Source organism: Mixophyes fleayi, chromosome 5 (genome assembly GCF_038048845.1).
Source record: "Mixophyes fleayi isolate aMixFle1 chromosome 5, aMixFle1.hap1, whole genome shotgun sequence".
Lineage (NCBI taxonomy): Eukaryota > Metazoa > Chordata > Amphibia > Anura > Limnodynastidae > Mixophyes > Mixophyes fleayi.
This window is the reverse complement of record NC_134406.1, coordinates 21395540-21411975: the sequence shown is the minus strand read 5'-3', so window position 1 is coordinate 21411975 and position 16436 is coordinate 21395540. Positions and strand designations below refer to the sequence as shown.

Here is a 16436-nt window from a genome sequence, read left to right as displayed (position 1 = left end):
CGTTAAACTGCTATCTGCTTTTTCCTGGGGATTCACCGTGATTCGGAGGTTAATAAATACGCCCTTTAATGTGATGATTTTATATTTAGGCGTTGGACTGGTGACCGCTCCACTTTCCCTCAATTGCTTTACAGTTTGCCTGGATCTTGCAGTGTAGTAGCTATAGTCCTAAAGTTCTTTAAATGACAATGGAACCAGTACCACCACAAAAATAAAATTAAAAAAATGTATCGCTTCAAAGCATTGATCACCTAATATTTTACTTCCTAGCTGGTCCCCTTCTGGTGAAATTGGATGATCTTCACCCTAGTTCTAGAACACTGGTTAGTTAAAATTCCATTGCTGCTGTTTGGTGATTGCATTGTGGCGTACACTCCCCCCCCCCCCCTGCTATTTACTCTTTCTGTTCCATATCCCTGTTATATTTGAGAAATCAAGAAAATATCTAAAAAAAACAAAAAAAAAACAAAAGTAATGATCGAAAGCACTAAATGACTGTGTTCAGAACTGTGACCCACCAACCAAATCCACTCTTTTGAGGTTTGCAGAGAAGGGAAATTTATATGTCAGAAACCACCCACCTCTGCTATTAAGAGCTGGGTGATCCCACCCATAGAAATTAAATGTCTTTATTACTCTGAATAATAGCACTTTAGAAGCAGCGGCAGTGTTCCGCACTTTGCATCCTTATGTATACTGTCCATGTTTCTTCCGCATATTGGGCAGCATGGTGGCTAAGTGGTTAGCACTTCTGCCTCACAGCGCTGGGGTCATGAGTTCAATTCCCGACCATGGCCTTATCTGTGTGGAGTTTGTATGTTCTCCCTGTGTTTGCGTGGGTTTCCTTCGGGTGCTCTGGTTTCCTCCCACACTCCAAAAACCTACTAGTAGGTTAATTGGCTGCTATCAAAATTGACCATAGTCTCTCTCTCTCTGTCTGTCTGTGTGTGTGTGTATGTTAGGGAATGTAGACTGTAAGCTCCAATGAGGAAGGGACTGATGTGAATGAGTTCTCTGTACAGCGCTGCGAAATGAGTGGCGCTATATAAATAAATGGTGATGATGATGATGATAGTATGGACCAGGAGCTGCTAGGATGATCCCTCTCAAAAACATTTAAAGTGTTAGTTCATTTGTGCTTAGTTCCACTTTAAGTTTACTCGGCAAGTTATTGAATCTTACTGGATACTTGTTGTTGTTTGTTGTTCCGATCGTCTACCTTGGGAACCACTTGCAGATTGTTGCTCTATGTTAAGTCTATTCCTTCTGACAACGTTGACTTTGGTTTCCAGCTATATTCCTATTGTCTCATAAATAGTGAAAATGGGGCAGATGCTCACAGAGTGGAAGGTAACTTGTCAAAGGAGACAAGGTGAAAGACGTCAAGGGAAAACATGGAAAAAAATATGCAAAATTAATACTATACCATCTGCATGGGATTTCTAGAACACAGTGTTCTTCAGCTGAATCTGGCATATCAGCACCGAGGCTTCAAATATCCATCATTAATCCTTGAACTTATAACACGCGGATGATGCAGCACTTATATGTGTCAGCAATTGTAACATATCCTCTTGGATTTCAATGCATCAGGTTTTCCTTTGATTTCCAAATCTTTTGGCCCTGCTGAAATCTAATAATTGAATTATAGGTTACCTAAGGAGTTCTTCCCCAGCCAAACCGTTTTTGAACTATAATGTTGCTTAGATTTTGCTGCATCACCCAGATGTTTCTGTTCTCTCCGCTAACACCGTTCAGTCGTGTAGTGCTCACTGCGCCTTCCTTCCATACTATCTTGAATTTCACTTTCACATCAGGGGGTTGGTCAAAAACTACATCATAAAGATGGTTGTGAATGAATGTCTGAGCTAAGAACTCAAGGACACTGAAAGGGGATACAGGCAAAGCAAATGACGATGTTGCTGATTTGATTGTCCCAATGTGCTTAAATATTTGCACTTTAAAATCTGGTGATGTTGGTTGGATGAGAAGGCAAGAAAGGGATTGTCTCCCAGGTGCCATGAGTCCTCCAGGCTGAAGATTTAAAAAATCTTTTCTGTCCTAACCTTACAACTTAAGTGACCCGTGTAATGTATTTGTATTACATACAATTTCTTCTGAAGTGCAGTATATATTTTATTTTCTTTTTGCTGGAATTGGTACTTTGGGGTCTATTCATAAAGCCCTAGAGCATGCAGAAGCTGCTTTTTTCCGCATGGTTTTGACATATTTAAGTAAAATGTTCATTTAATAAAAGACTGACGCAGGAGATATAGCAGATATCTCCTGCATTCGGCAAATTACCACGTAAATCATCAGTGTCCTTGTGTTTTTAGCTCAGACATTCATTCATAACCATCTTTATCGGGGGCAATCGCAGGATTTGTAGAGTGGGGTTTCCACAACACGCCGCCAGTGGGCTTGACCAGTATGCATGGGGGCGTAGCTATAATTTTAGAGAGTGCTTTGCTGCTCTCCAACTCTTCCTATCCCCATAATATACATGGGCAATGCTGCGTGCACCGCTTCCCTTTTCAAGCAGAGCTGGGTGAAGAGGGAGCAGGGTCCAGGCAGCTCAATTATACAGTGCCCCAGGCTTGGAGGGGGGTTTTCAGGCACTAGGTTTTCTTATGTTTATGATATGATATAGTTTTTGACCAACCACCTGATGTGAAAGTCCCCATAATGGTCAGTAGGGACTGTGGTCTGGGCAGTTTTAAATATAATTTTATAATTTTAAATGTCATCTGGATCTGGCGTTAGCCATTGAATCCTATGGGGAGAGCATTACGGTAGTGGGATCTTCCGATCCCTTACTGCAGCTTACTTGCTCCCCCCTCCAGATACAAACACAAGGTGTCTCTACCTTACGTCATGCATGCACATAGCCACTTTGCGATAGTGACCGGACAGACAGACAATGGGAGTTTTAAGGTAAGTGAAGTCTTCGTTGGGACAGCCTCCTATTGGATGTGCTGTCCCGGGATGATATATTGATAAATTAATCCGACATGTCCTGTTCTCTTTGTGATGACAGATGATAGATAACGAGGCTGCTGACTCTTGGATAACTACTATGGGCTCCATTTATTAATTAACAGGGTCTTGCTCCGTTAATTATCATCTGTCATAGCAACGATGACAGATGACATTTCGGATTAAAGCATCCTAAAGTCAGGCTTATGCAGAGACCTTTTGATGTGAATGAGTTCTCTGTACAGCGCTTCGGAATCAGTGGCGCTATATAAATAAATGGTGATGATGATGATTTTGCAATGGTAACCGGAGGGGAGATCAGGTAAGCTGTGGTGAGATATTCGTTGATCCCTCTATTGCGGTGCTCCCCATATGCTTCAATGGCTAACGCCACTTTCAGATGACATTTAAAATTGCCCATTGACAATTATTTGGACTGTGGTTAGTGAGGTAATTTGCCCATGCAAGAGATATCTGCTATATCTCCTGCGTTAGGCTTTTATTAAATGAACATTTTACTTAAAAATGATTAAACCATGTGAAAAAGCAGTTTCTGCATGCTCTAGGGCTTCATAAATAGACCCCATATACATAATAGACATATAGAATTATGCATATGGTTCTAGCACACATATGTATATAATTTGTATGCTAATGTTGCTAATACATGCAAATATTGAAGAGTAGGGCACATAGCTTTCCACAAGCTCTCTGTGCAAGTATCTTCTGAGACAGACAGTAACCTTCCCATGCAGTAATTCCCTGTAAAGGTCACTGTACAACATCTTAGTTGAGATATATATGTCACATTACATTTTATTTTCATGCACTCCAAGCTATTGTCCACTGCAACTACCCTTCTTAGTAGCAGTAATTAAATTTCTCTTTTGCAGTTTGGAGATAAATGGATTTGCGGGCGTTTTAAAAACAATAATAATTTTTAAATGGAAGTCTGTACTAGCATACGGTAAGCAGCAAGTTGTATTGTTGCATGTACAACAATATTTCATGCCTCAAAGTATCCTTCTAGCTAATCGCCATACACATCATGGGTCTCATTTAAAGCTGGTTGTATCCTTTGAGGTGTAAAATTCTGCTCTGCTTGTAGAGTTTTGAGTGAGTTTCATTAGCGGCCCGAACACCTGGGAAGGTGGATCATCTACCTGCAGTGGCGGATCCAGGGGGGGGGGGCGATCGCGCCCCCTAGCAGACACTTGCTGCCGACGGCTGCACAGTATGTGTAGGTCCGTCCAGCCGTGACAGGCAGGGACAGTGTGCTGCCCGGCTGCTCTGACTGTGTTTAAAACACAATCAGAGCAGCCGGGCAGCACACTGTCCCTGCCTGTCACGGCTGGACGGACCTGCACATAGTATGCAGCCGTCGGCAGCCTAAGATGTTAGAAAGGGGCGGGGCCTAAATCGTCCTGGGTACACCAGTTTTCTAGATCCGCCCCTGTCTACCTGTGACACTCCTCTGCACGTGCTTAATAATCTGTAGGCGTTACTGGTTGTGGAATTGACCATTTGGATTTGTTAAGTCAAACTTAGGAGAAAGTCCATAAAGAAAATCCAAAACGGTGGACCATTTTCTTTTTCATTCTTTTCGTTGTGAATGCATTGTAGTAAATGCACCAGACTATTCCTAGTTTTTACAATGCAAGCATACAAAACACTGTGGGGTATTTTTACTAAATTGTGGGTTTGAGAAAGTGGAGATGTTGCCTATAGCAACCAATCATATTCTATCTGTCATTTTGTAGAATGTACTAAATAAATGATAACTAGAATCTGATTGGTTGCTAGAGGCAACATCTCCACTTTTTCAAACCTGCAGTTCAGTAAATCTAGTCCTGTATCTTTTTCAAAAATAAAATGAAGCGTTCAAAAATTTTCTGTTATGCAATACAATATTACATTAACGCTAAACAAGATTATCAATCTATTTTATAACCTGTAACTAAGTGATTACTAACTTGTTTCAAGTTCTTTCAATTTCATTAGTCCAGATGTAGTAATGCAGTATTGAGTAATGTGATGTTGGCCAATTATTCTTAATTTTAAAAGACAAGCTCTTGAGCGATTCTCTGTACTCTGCAGATTTAGACCTTAGGATGTGGGTGATTTCTTGAAAGTTTGCCTCAAAAAAGTGAATTGTAGAATTAACAATATAATTCCATGCTCCTCTTTAGACAGAATTACCACTTAAACGTGCTAAGAGGAGTAACTTTAAGCCACAGAAAAAAGTGCGGCCACTGTTTGGGTGTGAAATCCTGATAAAGGAGTGATCTTATTTCTTTTTTTCTCCACATACAGATCATAGACACTGAAATTAACCCGTACGTAGACCAATGGGAGAAAGAGGAACAGTTCCCTGCTCACCATGTCTTCAAAATCCTCGGACGTGCCGGAATGTTGGGAGTGAGCAAACCGACCGGTAGGACACGTTACCAGCACAAAATGACCGTTACTGAGTAGCTTTGGTTAATTATACTTTTCACAGATTTTTCTTTCTTTTTCTTTTCTACCGTTTCCCCAATAATTAGATACTTTCTTATATTTTTTTTGAAGGTCCAAAAAAATGTATCGGGGTAGGTCTTATTTTAATTAACATTGACAGCAATTTCAAAAATCATGTCCCCTCAGTCCCGCTTTTTCCAACATCATGCCGCCTCAGTCCTGCTTTTTCCAACATCATGCCGCCTCAGTCCTGCTTTTTCCAACATCATGCCGCCTCAGTCCTGCTTTTTCCAACATCATGCCCCCTCAGTCCTGCTTTTTCCAACATCATGCCGCCTCAGTCCTGCTTTTTCCAACATCATGCCGCCTCAGTCCTGCTTTTTCCAACATCATGCCCCCTCAGTCCTGCTTTTTCCAACATCATGCCCCCTCAGTCCTGCTTTTTCCAACATCATGCCCCCTCAGTCCTGCTTTTTCCAACATCATGCCCCCTCAGTCCTGCTTTTTCCAACATCATGCCGCCTCAGTCCTGCTTTTTCCAACATCATGCTGCCTCAGTCCTGCTTTTTCCAACATCATGCCCCCTCAGTCCTGCTTCTTCCAACATCATGCCCCCTCAGTCCTGCTTCTTCCAACATCATGCCCCCTCAGTCCTGCTTCTTCCAACATCATGCCCCCTCAGTCCTGCTTCTTCCAACATCATGCCCCCTCAGTCCTGCTTCTTCCAACATCATGCCCCCTCAGTCCTGCTTCTTCCAACATCATGCCCCCTCAGTCCTGCTTCTTCCAACATCATGCCCCCTCAGTCCTGCTTCTTCCAACATCATGCCCCCTCAGTCCTGCTTCTTCCAACATCATGCCCCCTCAGTCCTGCTTCTTCCAACATCATGCCCCCTCAGTCCTGCTTCTTCCAACATCATGCCCCCTCAGTCCTGCTTCTTCCAACATCATGCCCCCTCAGTCCTGCTTCTTCCAACATCATGCCCCCTCAGTCCTGCTTCTTCCAACATCATGCCCCCTCAGTCCTGCTTCTTCCAACATCATGCCCCCTCAGTCCTGCTTCTTCCAACATCATGCCCCCTCAGTCCTGCTTCTTCCAACATCATGCCCCCTCAGTCCTGCTTCTTCCAACATCATGCCGCCTCAGTCCTGCTTTTTCCAACATCATGCCGCCTCAGTCCTGCTTTTTCCAACATCATGCCCGCTCAGTCCTGCTTTTTCCAACATCATGCCCCCTCAGTCCTGCTTTTTCCAACATCATGCCCGCTCAGTCCTGCTTTTTCCAACATCATGCCCCCTCAGTCCTGCTTCTTCCAACATCATGCCCCCTCAGTCCTGCTTTTTCCAACATCATGCCCCCTCAGTCCTGCTTCTTCCAACATCATGCCCCCTCAGTCCTGCTTTTTCCAACATCATGCCCCCTCAGTCCTGCTTCTTCCAACATCATGCCCCCTCAGTCCTGCTTTTTCCAACATCATGCCCCCTCAGTCCTGCTTCTTCCAACATCATGCCCCCTCAGTCCTGCTTCTTCCAACATCATGCCCCCTCAGTCCTGCTTCTTCCAACATCATGCCCCCTCAGTCCTGCTTCTTCCAACATCATGCCCCCTCAGTCCTGCTTCTTCCAACATCATGCCACCTCAGTCCTGCTTTTTCCAACATCATGCCGCCTCAGTCCTGCTTTTTCCAACATCATGCCCCCTCAGTCCTGCTTTTTCCAACATCATGCCCCCTCAGTCCTGCTTTTTCCAACATCATGCCCGCTCAGTCCTGCTTTTTCCAACATCATGCCCCCTCAGTCCTGCTTTTTCCAACATCATGCCCCCTCAGTCCTGCTTCTTCCAACATCATGCCCCCTCAGTCCTGCTTCTTCCAACATCATGCCCCCTCAGTCCTGCTTCTTCCAACATCATGCCCCCTCAGTCCTGCTTCTTCCAACATCATGCCCCCTCAGTCCTGCTTCTTCCAACATCATGCCCCCTCAGTCCTGCTTCTTCCAACATCATGCCCCCTCAGTCCTGCTTCTTCCAACATCATGCCCCCTCAGTCCTGCTTCTTCCAACATCATGCCCCCTCAGTCCTGCTTCTTCCAACATCATGCCCCCTCAGTCCTGCTTCTTCCAACATCATGCCCCCTCAGTCCTGCTTCTTCCAACATCATGCCCCCTCAGTCCTGCTTCTTCCAACATCATGCCCCCTCAGTCCTGCTTCTTCCAACATCATGCCCCCTCAGTCCTGCTTCTTCCAACATCATGCCCCCTCAGTCCTGCTTCTTCCAACATCATGCCCCCTCAGTCCTGCTTTTTCCAACATCATGCCGCCTCAGTCCTGCTTTTTCCAACATCATGCCCGCTCAGTCCTGCTTTTTCCAACATCATGCCCCCTCAGTCCTGCTTTTTCCAACATCATGCCCCCTCAGTCCTGCTTCTTCCAACATCATGCCCCCTCAGTCCTGCTTCTTCCAACATCATGCCCCCTCAGTCCTGCTTCTTCCAACATCATGCCCCCTCAGTCCTGCTTCTTCCAACATCATGCCCCCTCAGTCCTGCTTCTTCCAACATCATGCCCCCTCAGTCCTGCTTCTTCCAACATCATGCCGCCTCAGTCCTGCTTTTTCCAACATCATGCCGCCTCAGTCCTGCTTTTTCCAACATCATGCCCCCTCAGTCCTGCTTTTTCCAACATCATGCCCCCTCAGTCCTGCTTTTTCCAACATCATGCCCGCTCAGTCCTGCTTTTTCCAACATCATGCCCCCTCAGTCCTGCTTTTTCCAACATCATGCCCCCTCAGTCCTGCTTCTTCCAACATCATGCCCCCTCAGTCCTGCTTCTTCCAACATCATGCCCCCTCAGTCCTGCTTCTTCCAACATCATGCCCCCTCAGTCCTGCTTCTTCCAACATCATGCCCCCTCAGTCCTGCTTTTTCCAACATCATGCCCCCTCAGTCCTGCTTCTTCCAACATCATGCCCCCTCAGTCCTGCTTCTTCCAACATCATGCCCCCTCAGTCCTGCTTCTTCCAACATCATGCCCCCTCAGTCCTGCTTCTTCCAACATCATGCCCCCTCAGTCCTGCTTCTTCCAACATCATGCCCCCTCAGTCCTGCTTCTTCCAACATCATGCCGCCTCAGTCCTGCTTTTTCCAACATCATGCCGCCTCAGTCCTGCTTTTTCCAACATCATGCCCCCTCAGTCCTGCTTTTTCCAACATCATGCCCCCTCAGTCCTGCTTTTTCCAACATCATGCCCCCTCAGTCCTGCTTCTTCCAACATCATGCCCCCTCAGTCCTGCTTCTTCCAACATCATGCCCCCTCAGTCCTGCTTCTTCCAACATCATGCCCCCTCAGTCCTGCTTCTTCCAACATCATGCCCCCTCAGTCCTGCTTCTTCCAACATCATGCCCCCTCAGTCCTGCTTCTTCCAACATCATGCCCCCTCAGTCCTGCTTCTTCCAACATCATGCCCCCTCAGTCCTGCTTCTTCCAACATCATGCCCCCTCAGTCCTGCTTCTTCCAACATCATGCCCCCTCAGTCCTGCTTTTTAATACTTTACTTACCGTTTCTTCACTTTCCTCCTTTTCGGTACTCTCCTCCACAGCGCTGCTGTAAATGAAGCAGGCACACACGGGGGAGGGTGCGCGCTCACTATGAGACAGTGAGACGCTGCAGCTGTGATTGGATACCACTGTAAAATGTTTAACAGCGGCATCCATTTCATGCGGGAAGGCGGAGCTGGGGCATTGGATTGAAGCGCAGGGACCGGACAAAATGGGGATTTAGGTAGGGCTTATTTTTGGAGTAGGGCTTAATTTGGAGCATACGGGGAAAGTAGGGGTAGGTCTTATTATCTGGGTAGGTCTAATTATCGGGGAAACACGGCAGTTGCAAAAACTTCTAGGATTGAAAAGTGGAGGTGTTACCAATAGCAACTCATCAGATTGTAGCTTCAGTTTATCTGGTGTATTCTAGGAAATGATAGCTATATTCTGATTGGTTGCAACGGGCAACACCTCCCACTTTTTTAGAAATTTTAGCAAATCTACTCCTAATTATCTATAAGTTAACCCCCAGGGCCCACAACACAAATTTTCAGAGGTCCCAGGTGCTACCAATAATATGAAGCAGAAAAATGACATAGGTCTATAATAACGATGAAGTGATATCAGATGATCTTTTGAAAGCCAATCACAATAGAGTATGGGCAATTGTGCAACTTAAAAGGACTGTTTTCCAGATACAATTTAAAGAATATAAATTGTGGAAATCTAGTTAGAAATATATCATATAAAATACAGGTATTATATTTCTGTAAACGCAAACAAGTAAATTACTTACAATAGCTGCTACAGCAAAAAGCAACAGAAACTTTATAATACTTGTAAATTATACCATCTACATGCATAGGCTGAAAACTGTGGTTTTCAATCACTTCATTTGGAGACTTGTGAGATTAGAAATATGTAAAAATAATGATGTAACAGTATTTCTGCTAGATGTAAATAGCTGAACTGACAGAATAAAGGTGCCAGTGATCGGTCTGACAGGTACGTCAGCTATTGTTCAACCCCAGAAATAACGCTTACTAATTTATTATATAGTGATATACTGATAATTCACAGATGCATCAGGCATTGATCCTAATAATGCACCCTGTATTCTACAAAAATATCAGCACAAATTAAAATTGTTGGTGTAACCTTCTATGGAACACTGTGACTGATATATGAATGAATCTGGCATCTAATCTAAAAATTGGTAAATCACCCCCAATTTGTTATTTGTATCCTCTATAGTAGCGACTCCTGTGTCTGAGACATTAAGGTACGCGTACAGAGCGCATTGTGCGTTTGTTTTAACTTGCACATAACTTGGCTCTACGTACTCCCGAAATCAACAATGAATGGATCTAAAGATACATGTGGTGATGACTATGAGTTGTAGGTTTACTCTGCTGTACTAGACCAGACACAGCAGGATCAGGGGCGGACCTAGACTTTATGTTTAGGGGGGGGAGATTTTGCATAATCACTCCCCTCCTTTACTCAGATTGGCTGGCCCGCATTTAGCCCCGCCTTCCGCTTGCGATTGGCCCTGCCCCCTCCCGTTTTGATCAGCTGGCGGGACCTATTTTAAAGGTAGGCTTTCTGCTGCTAGGGGGGGGGGGCAAATGCCCTGATCGCCCCCCCCCCTGGATCCGCCACTGAGCAGGATATGTACAATACCTATGTGGAATAATATTATAGTTATTTATGATTATACATGGAACTTTTAAAAAAATTATTGTTTTTTTTTTCTTTCTTGAAAAAACAGTTATTAGGATGCACTTAATGTCCACTGTGCAGACATTTGTACAGTTGCTCCTGTTTGCAGACACATGTTATATCATGCATACGATACTGACATAACTAGGACTCAGGACTTAGACTAGTCCTATAGCTGGAGCAAGAGATACGGCAGAAAACCAGCGTACGTCTGTGTGCGTCCGAGTCTGGTTTGGACGCGGCTGCACGGGAACGCCCTTACTGTACACTGCCTACGTGCATCCGCCCAGTCCCCACCCCATTCACTCCCCGAAAATGTAGGCTGAAGTGAGTGTCGTCTTGCGTTCGATGATGACTTGGACGTGGCTGCGTTCTGTTGCCTATCGGAGGGTTCTGAGCGTGTACAGAGGGATTTCTGCGAACGATACGCACAAAATCGGCAGATACATTCCTTAATGACTCGGGCCCTCTGTGTTTAGGATTCAACCAATATTTAGCCAGAAAGGGTTTATATTTACTGTGGTACCAATGGATTCTGGTTTATAATTATTAATCTGACTATAACATAAACCACAAGGACACTTAATGAGAAGACCTCGTCCCTCTTACATGTATGACATCCAAGGATCTTATAAACAGACCCATCGTTATGTTGAGTAACCAGTTCACCATTAATGATGGAATCGCAGACTGGGGAAATTGTCTGATTTAATACATTCTAAAAATGTTTTTCTTTTTTCTTTTGTAAATCTCCTAATGTAACTAAGTACCCTACTTCCGTAGGCTAATGTGCTACTTCTAATTAATTTGCCAAAAGATGGGTCGTAAAACTCTCCAATGTTTATGAATGTCTCATTTAATCTGTTCACAGCGAGTCCTATATGTGTTTCGTCTCGCGAGAGATGTCTATTAGTCAGTTTTGACAATGGCCTTCCCTGGGTGCGAGGTCTAACGGACCTCCCAGTCTTCACCAAGAACCGCCGCAAGGCGGGATGGGTTTTGCTGCCAGAGGCCCGCAGGTCGCGACCCCTAGGTTAGTCCCCCTGACGTAATGGATAAAGAGAGAAACCAGTAGATGGGAGATTCAGCGGACAGACTCTGTGGTGGTAAAGCTGGGCAGGATAATTAGCTGAGAGTAACAGCACAGGATGAAGAGTCCTGACGCATCTCAGTGAGGTTCCGGGTCAGATACACTGAAGCTAACCACAGATAGGAGAGTTGCAAGGTTGGATACCCAGGAGCACAGCCGGGTTAGATACTTGGGAACACGGGTAGCCGAGAACAGTGTAGAAATAGCCGGGTCCGATATACAGTAATTCAGCTTGGTCGGATACACCAGGGAGCGAGCAGCAGAATGGTCAAAATAGATAGCTGGGTCGGATACACAAATGTCAGCCGGGTCGTATACACAGTGGACACAGACAGCAGAATGGTCAAATAAGCAGAGGACATACACAGGGAAATCAGCAGGATCAGCAGAGGTACACACAGGGGAGCCAGACGCCAAGTAGTAACTCGATGCTCTGACACAGGCAGTGTGTCGTAGTAACTCGTTGCTCTGACACAGGCAGGGCGCCAGAAATAGGAGAGGAGATTTCAAATTCCCCGCCTCTCGAGTCACGTGACCGTAGCCGCGCACCGACCCAGAAGCACGGGGCAGCGGCTGCGATCTCGAGCAGGAACGAGGAGAGCTAAGTTCCTAACAATATGTTAATATTACAGGCATTCTATCATTCCTCTCTCTAGTGATGATCTTTTAACAAATTAGTTATAGGTATAAATAACACTTGCTTCAAAATATAGGCTCGTTGATCCACGTTATATGCTCCATCAAGAAATGAACATGTTAATTAATTAGGTTATTATATTTATTAGAACTATGTGTTGCTTTTTGCCTTCATTTTCTGCTCTTTTGGAAGATAATTAAGTCAAGGAGAATGTCGGATCTCAATAAAAATCACATTCTGTAGCACTAGAGTATAAATCTGTCCACCAATTTGTACATGAATTACTAACTGAAGGTAATTTCATTTACAATATATATAAAATAAATGATGATAAAATGATGAATATAGCTGCATTTGAGGAAGAAGAAAATGAACCCTTTCCATTGTGGACTAAAATGCTGACACTTTAAATTAAAAAAAAAAAAGTAGCAAAAACATTTTTTTATACCTTCTAATTCAACTCTCGGCCATGTGCCTCCTGAACAGTCTACGGAGGCACTCGTCAGCGATGTATCTTCTCTAATGTTTCCTCGTAACCCATAGAGGTGTGCATGAAAATAAGTGATGTTCTGGGTACCATAGGTAAAGTGTACATTGTGCGAAGTTTTTACGGAGCCTTGTCCAGAATTTAATCAGCCCCTTTCCTTATGTATCACTTTTATCATCATCACCATTTATTTATATAGCACCACTGATTCCGCAGCGCTATACAGAGAACTCGCTCACATCAGTCCTTGCCCCATTGGAGCTTACAGTCTAAATTCCCTAACACACACACAGAAAGAGAGAGACTAGGGTCAGTTTTTAAAAGCACCCAATTAACCAACCAATAAGTTTTGGTTTGTTTTGGCGTGTGGGAGGAAACTGGAGCACCCGGAGGAAACCCACGCAAACACGGGGAGAACATACAAACTCCACACAGATAAGGCCATGGTCTGGAATTGAACTCCTGACCCCAGCGATGTGAGGCAGAAGTGCTAACCACTGAGCCACCGTGCTGCCCTTTTCTAAAGATATTTTTTTATCAATGCCTGTCTTATAGATATCCGCAAATATTTGGGCATAAGGAATGCCTATACTGCTACTTTGTAATATATAAAATATTCAAAAATTAAGTTGTATCTTTAAGGCTTTTGGTGTATTATTATCCATCGTAAAACTGTTGTAATTAATAGATCCAAAGACTTCAGGAGAGAATTTGTTGCTGATATAATTGGACTCCCACGGGGATAGTTCACATCCTAATGCACTTTATTTAATTGGTACATTATTGGGGTATGTGGGTGAGCAATTATTAAACAAAAAAATACTGAGTGTTTTTTGTAGTATTAATACCTTTTCTTTAAGGAATCTAATATATAAATCGTTTATTCTTAAGTTGTTTTTTGTTTTTAATGTAGGGAACAATTTTCAGTTGACTTGAACTTTCCTCAATATTTCCAGATTTGTCCCATATAACAATGGTTTCCTTAGTGACAGACACCTAAATTCTAATCCTCAGATATCTTGACAAATTAGGTGACACAGAATTTTTTCCTTTTATGTCATGAAGCCCGGCTATTCAAATGTTTAACAGAGATAATTTAGATGATTTATGTGTAATAAGAATATGGAAGAGTATATGGGACATTCTAATCTCAACAGAAATTAAGGATTGGCCCTTAAACATTTGAGGGAGGATTCGTGATTAGATTGGTGGATAAAGGAGGAGGTGTAGTAGTACTGAAACTACTAAATCTATGTAGACAGAAGATCAAATGTTTGATTTGTAACTACAGAACCTATTAGGGCCAGAACTCGCAAGTTGGGGCGATATCCAGGGAGGCGGTTTTTTTTCTTTTCCGTTTTTAAACCACGAAGCATCTAATTACATCTGTCTTATTTTCTCCCCAAGATACACAAATCGCTTCACTCCCCACCTGGCCGACCAATTATTTTTGGTATTGGGTCATTAAGTTAACACTTTTTGAATTTGTTTTATTGATCACTTTTTGCAGAATTACGTGGTCTCCCTGAAATCCCACATCCGTGATACTATGCATATTCTAAAATCATTGGACGGAGTGACTTGGAGCCTCGGGTATGATTTTTGACCCTGTACGTTCAGGCCCTATACACGCATATAGCACACGACATGGGTTTGGAACCAATTAGGACCTATGTTACGGTTGATGAAGGATTCTTGGGGAGAATATTATTATTCTTCATATTCTTTTTCGTTTTATCATATGTATTTTTTTTACAAACACTTGGCACGGTCATGGGCATGAGGTTTGCCCCGAGCTTTGCTGATTTATATAAGGAGGTGTTTGAGGACCTTTACTTTCGGAACGATCCCTTAATTTCGAACCTACTATTCTATGGCCGTTTTATAGATGATCTTTTTATTATTTGGGATGGGAGCCTGACTTTGCATCTGCTTTTGTTGCGCATTTAAACATTTAAATTAAAATTTACTCACCATGTGGATTTGTGGTATACAAACTTCTTGGATGTCTCCCTATCTATCAAGGGTGATAAATCTATATCTACAAACTACATAAAACCTGTTGACTCTGGTAGCTATCTGCATTTCAAGAGCGATCATGATAAATCTTTGGATAAAGAACATACACAAGGGTCAGATGGGCCACTTAAGAAATGAAATACTCTTGTGCTTTAGATTTTGAGATGCAAGCAAAGAAAATGAAGATGAATTTTATAGACATAAGTTAACCAGATAATTCATTGATGAAGCATATAGATTATGCTAGAAATTTGGATAGAAGAACACTATTAAGCCCCAATGGGGCAGGGACTGATGTGAATGAGTTCTCTGTACAGCGCTGCGGAATCGGTGGCGCTAAATAAATGGTGATGATGATGATGGATGTATGACCATTACAGATGGTTGTATGACCATTACACCAACAGGGACTGTAATGACATTATATTCAAATACATTACATACTTTAATATGGCATTGGTCCTCCTTTTGCAGCATTAACAGCTTCCACTCCTCTTGGAAGGCTTTTCACAAGATGTTGGAGTGTTTCTGTGGGAATTTGTGATCATTCATTCTGTAGAGCATTTATGAGGTCAGGCAGTGATGTTGGACTAGTAGGCCTGGCTCGCAATCTCTGTTTCAGTTCATCCCAAAGGTGTTTGATGGGGTTGAGGTCAGGGCTCTGTGCGGACCGGTCAAGTTCTTCCACACTGAGCTCATCAAATCATGTATTTGTAGTCCTTGCTTTGTGCACTGGGGCACAGTCATTTTGGAATAGAAAAGGGCCTTCCCCAAACTGTTGACACAAAGTTGGAAGCATAGCATTGTCCAAAATTAGTTGGTATGCTGAAGCATTAAGATTTACCTTCACTGGAGATAAGGGGCCTAGCCCAAACCCTGAAAAACAGCCCCATACCATTATCCCTCCTCCACCAAACTTCACAGTTGGCATAGTGCAGTCAGGCAGGTAACGTTCTCCTGGCATCCGCCAAACACAGACTAGCCCATCTGACTGTCAGGCAGAGAAGCGTGATTCATCACCCCACAGAACATGTTTTCACTGCTCCATAGTCCAGTGTCGGTGTGCTTTACACCACTGCGTCCAACGCTTGACATTGGTCTTGGTGATGTGAGGCTTGCATGCAGCTGCTTGGCCATGGAAACCCATTCCATTAAGCTCCCACCACACAGTTTTTGTGCTTACATTAATGCCAGTGGAAGTTCGGAACTCTTCAGCTATGGAATCAGCAATGCTTTTGCAACTTTTACGCACCATGTGCCTTAGCAGTCGTTGACCCCACTCTGTGATTTTATGTGGTTTTCTGGTTCGTGGCTGAGTTGCATTTGTTCCTAAACGCTTCCACTTTCTAATGATATCACTTACAGTTGAGGAATATCCAGCAGGGAAGAAATTTCATAAGCCGTCTTATTGTAAAGGTGGCATCCTATCACAGTACCACGCTTGAAGTCACCGAGCTCTTCAGAACGACCCACATTGTACCACAAATGTTTGCAAATGGAGACTGCT

General features: G+C 43.6%; 1 protein-coding gene across 1 annotated transcript in view; it reads left to right on the top strand.

Moving 5' to 3' along the window:
• Window positions 1–16436, top strand: part of LOC142158128 (putative acyl-CoA dehydrogenase 6) — a 115101-nt gene that overhangs the window by 9758 nt on the left and 88907 nt on the right. The window contains exon 3 of the mRNA XM_075211797.1: window positions 5290–5410. Coding sequence (XP_075067898.1) covers window positions 5290–5410 — 121 coding nt within the window. The remainder of the gene's footprint in view (window positions 1–5289; window positions 5411–16436) is intronic.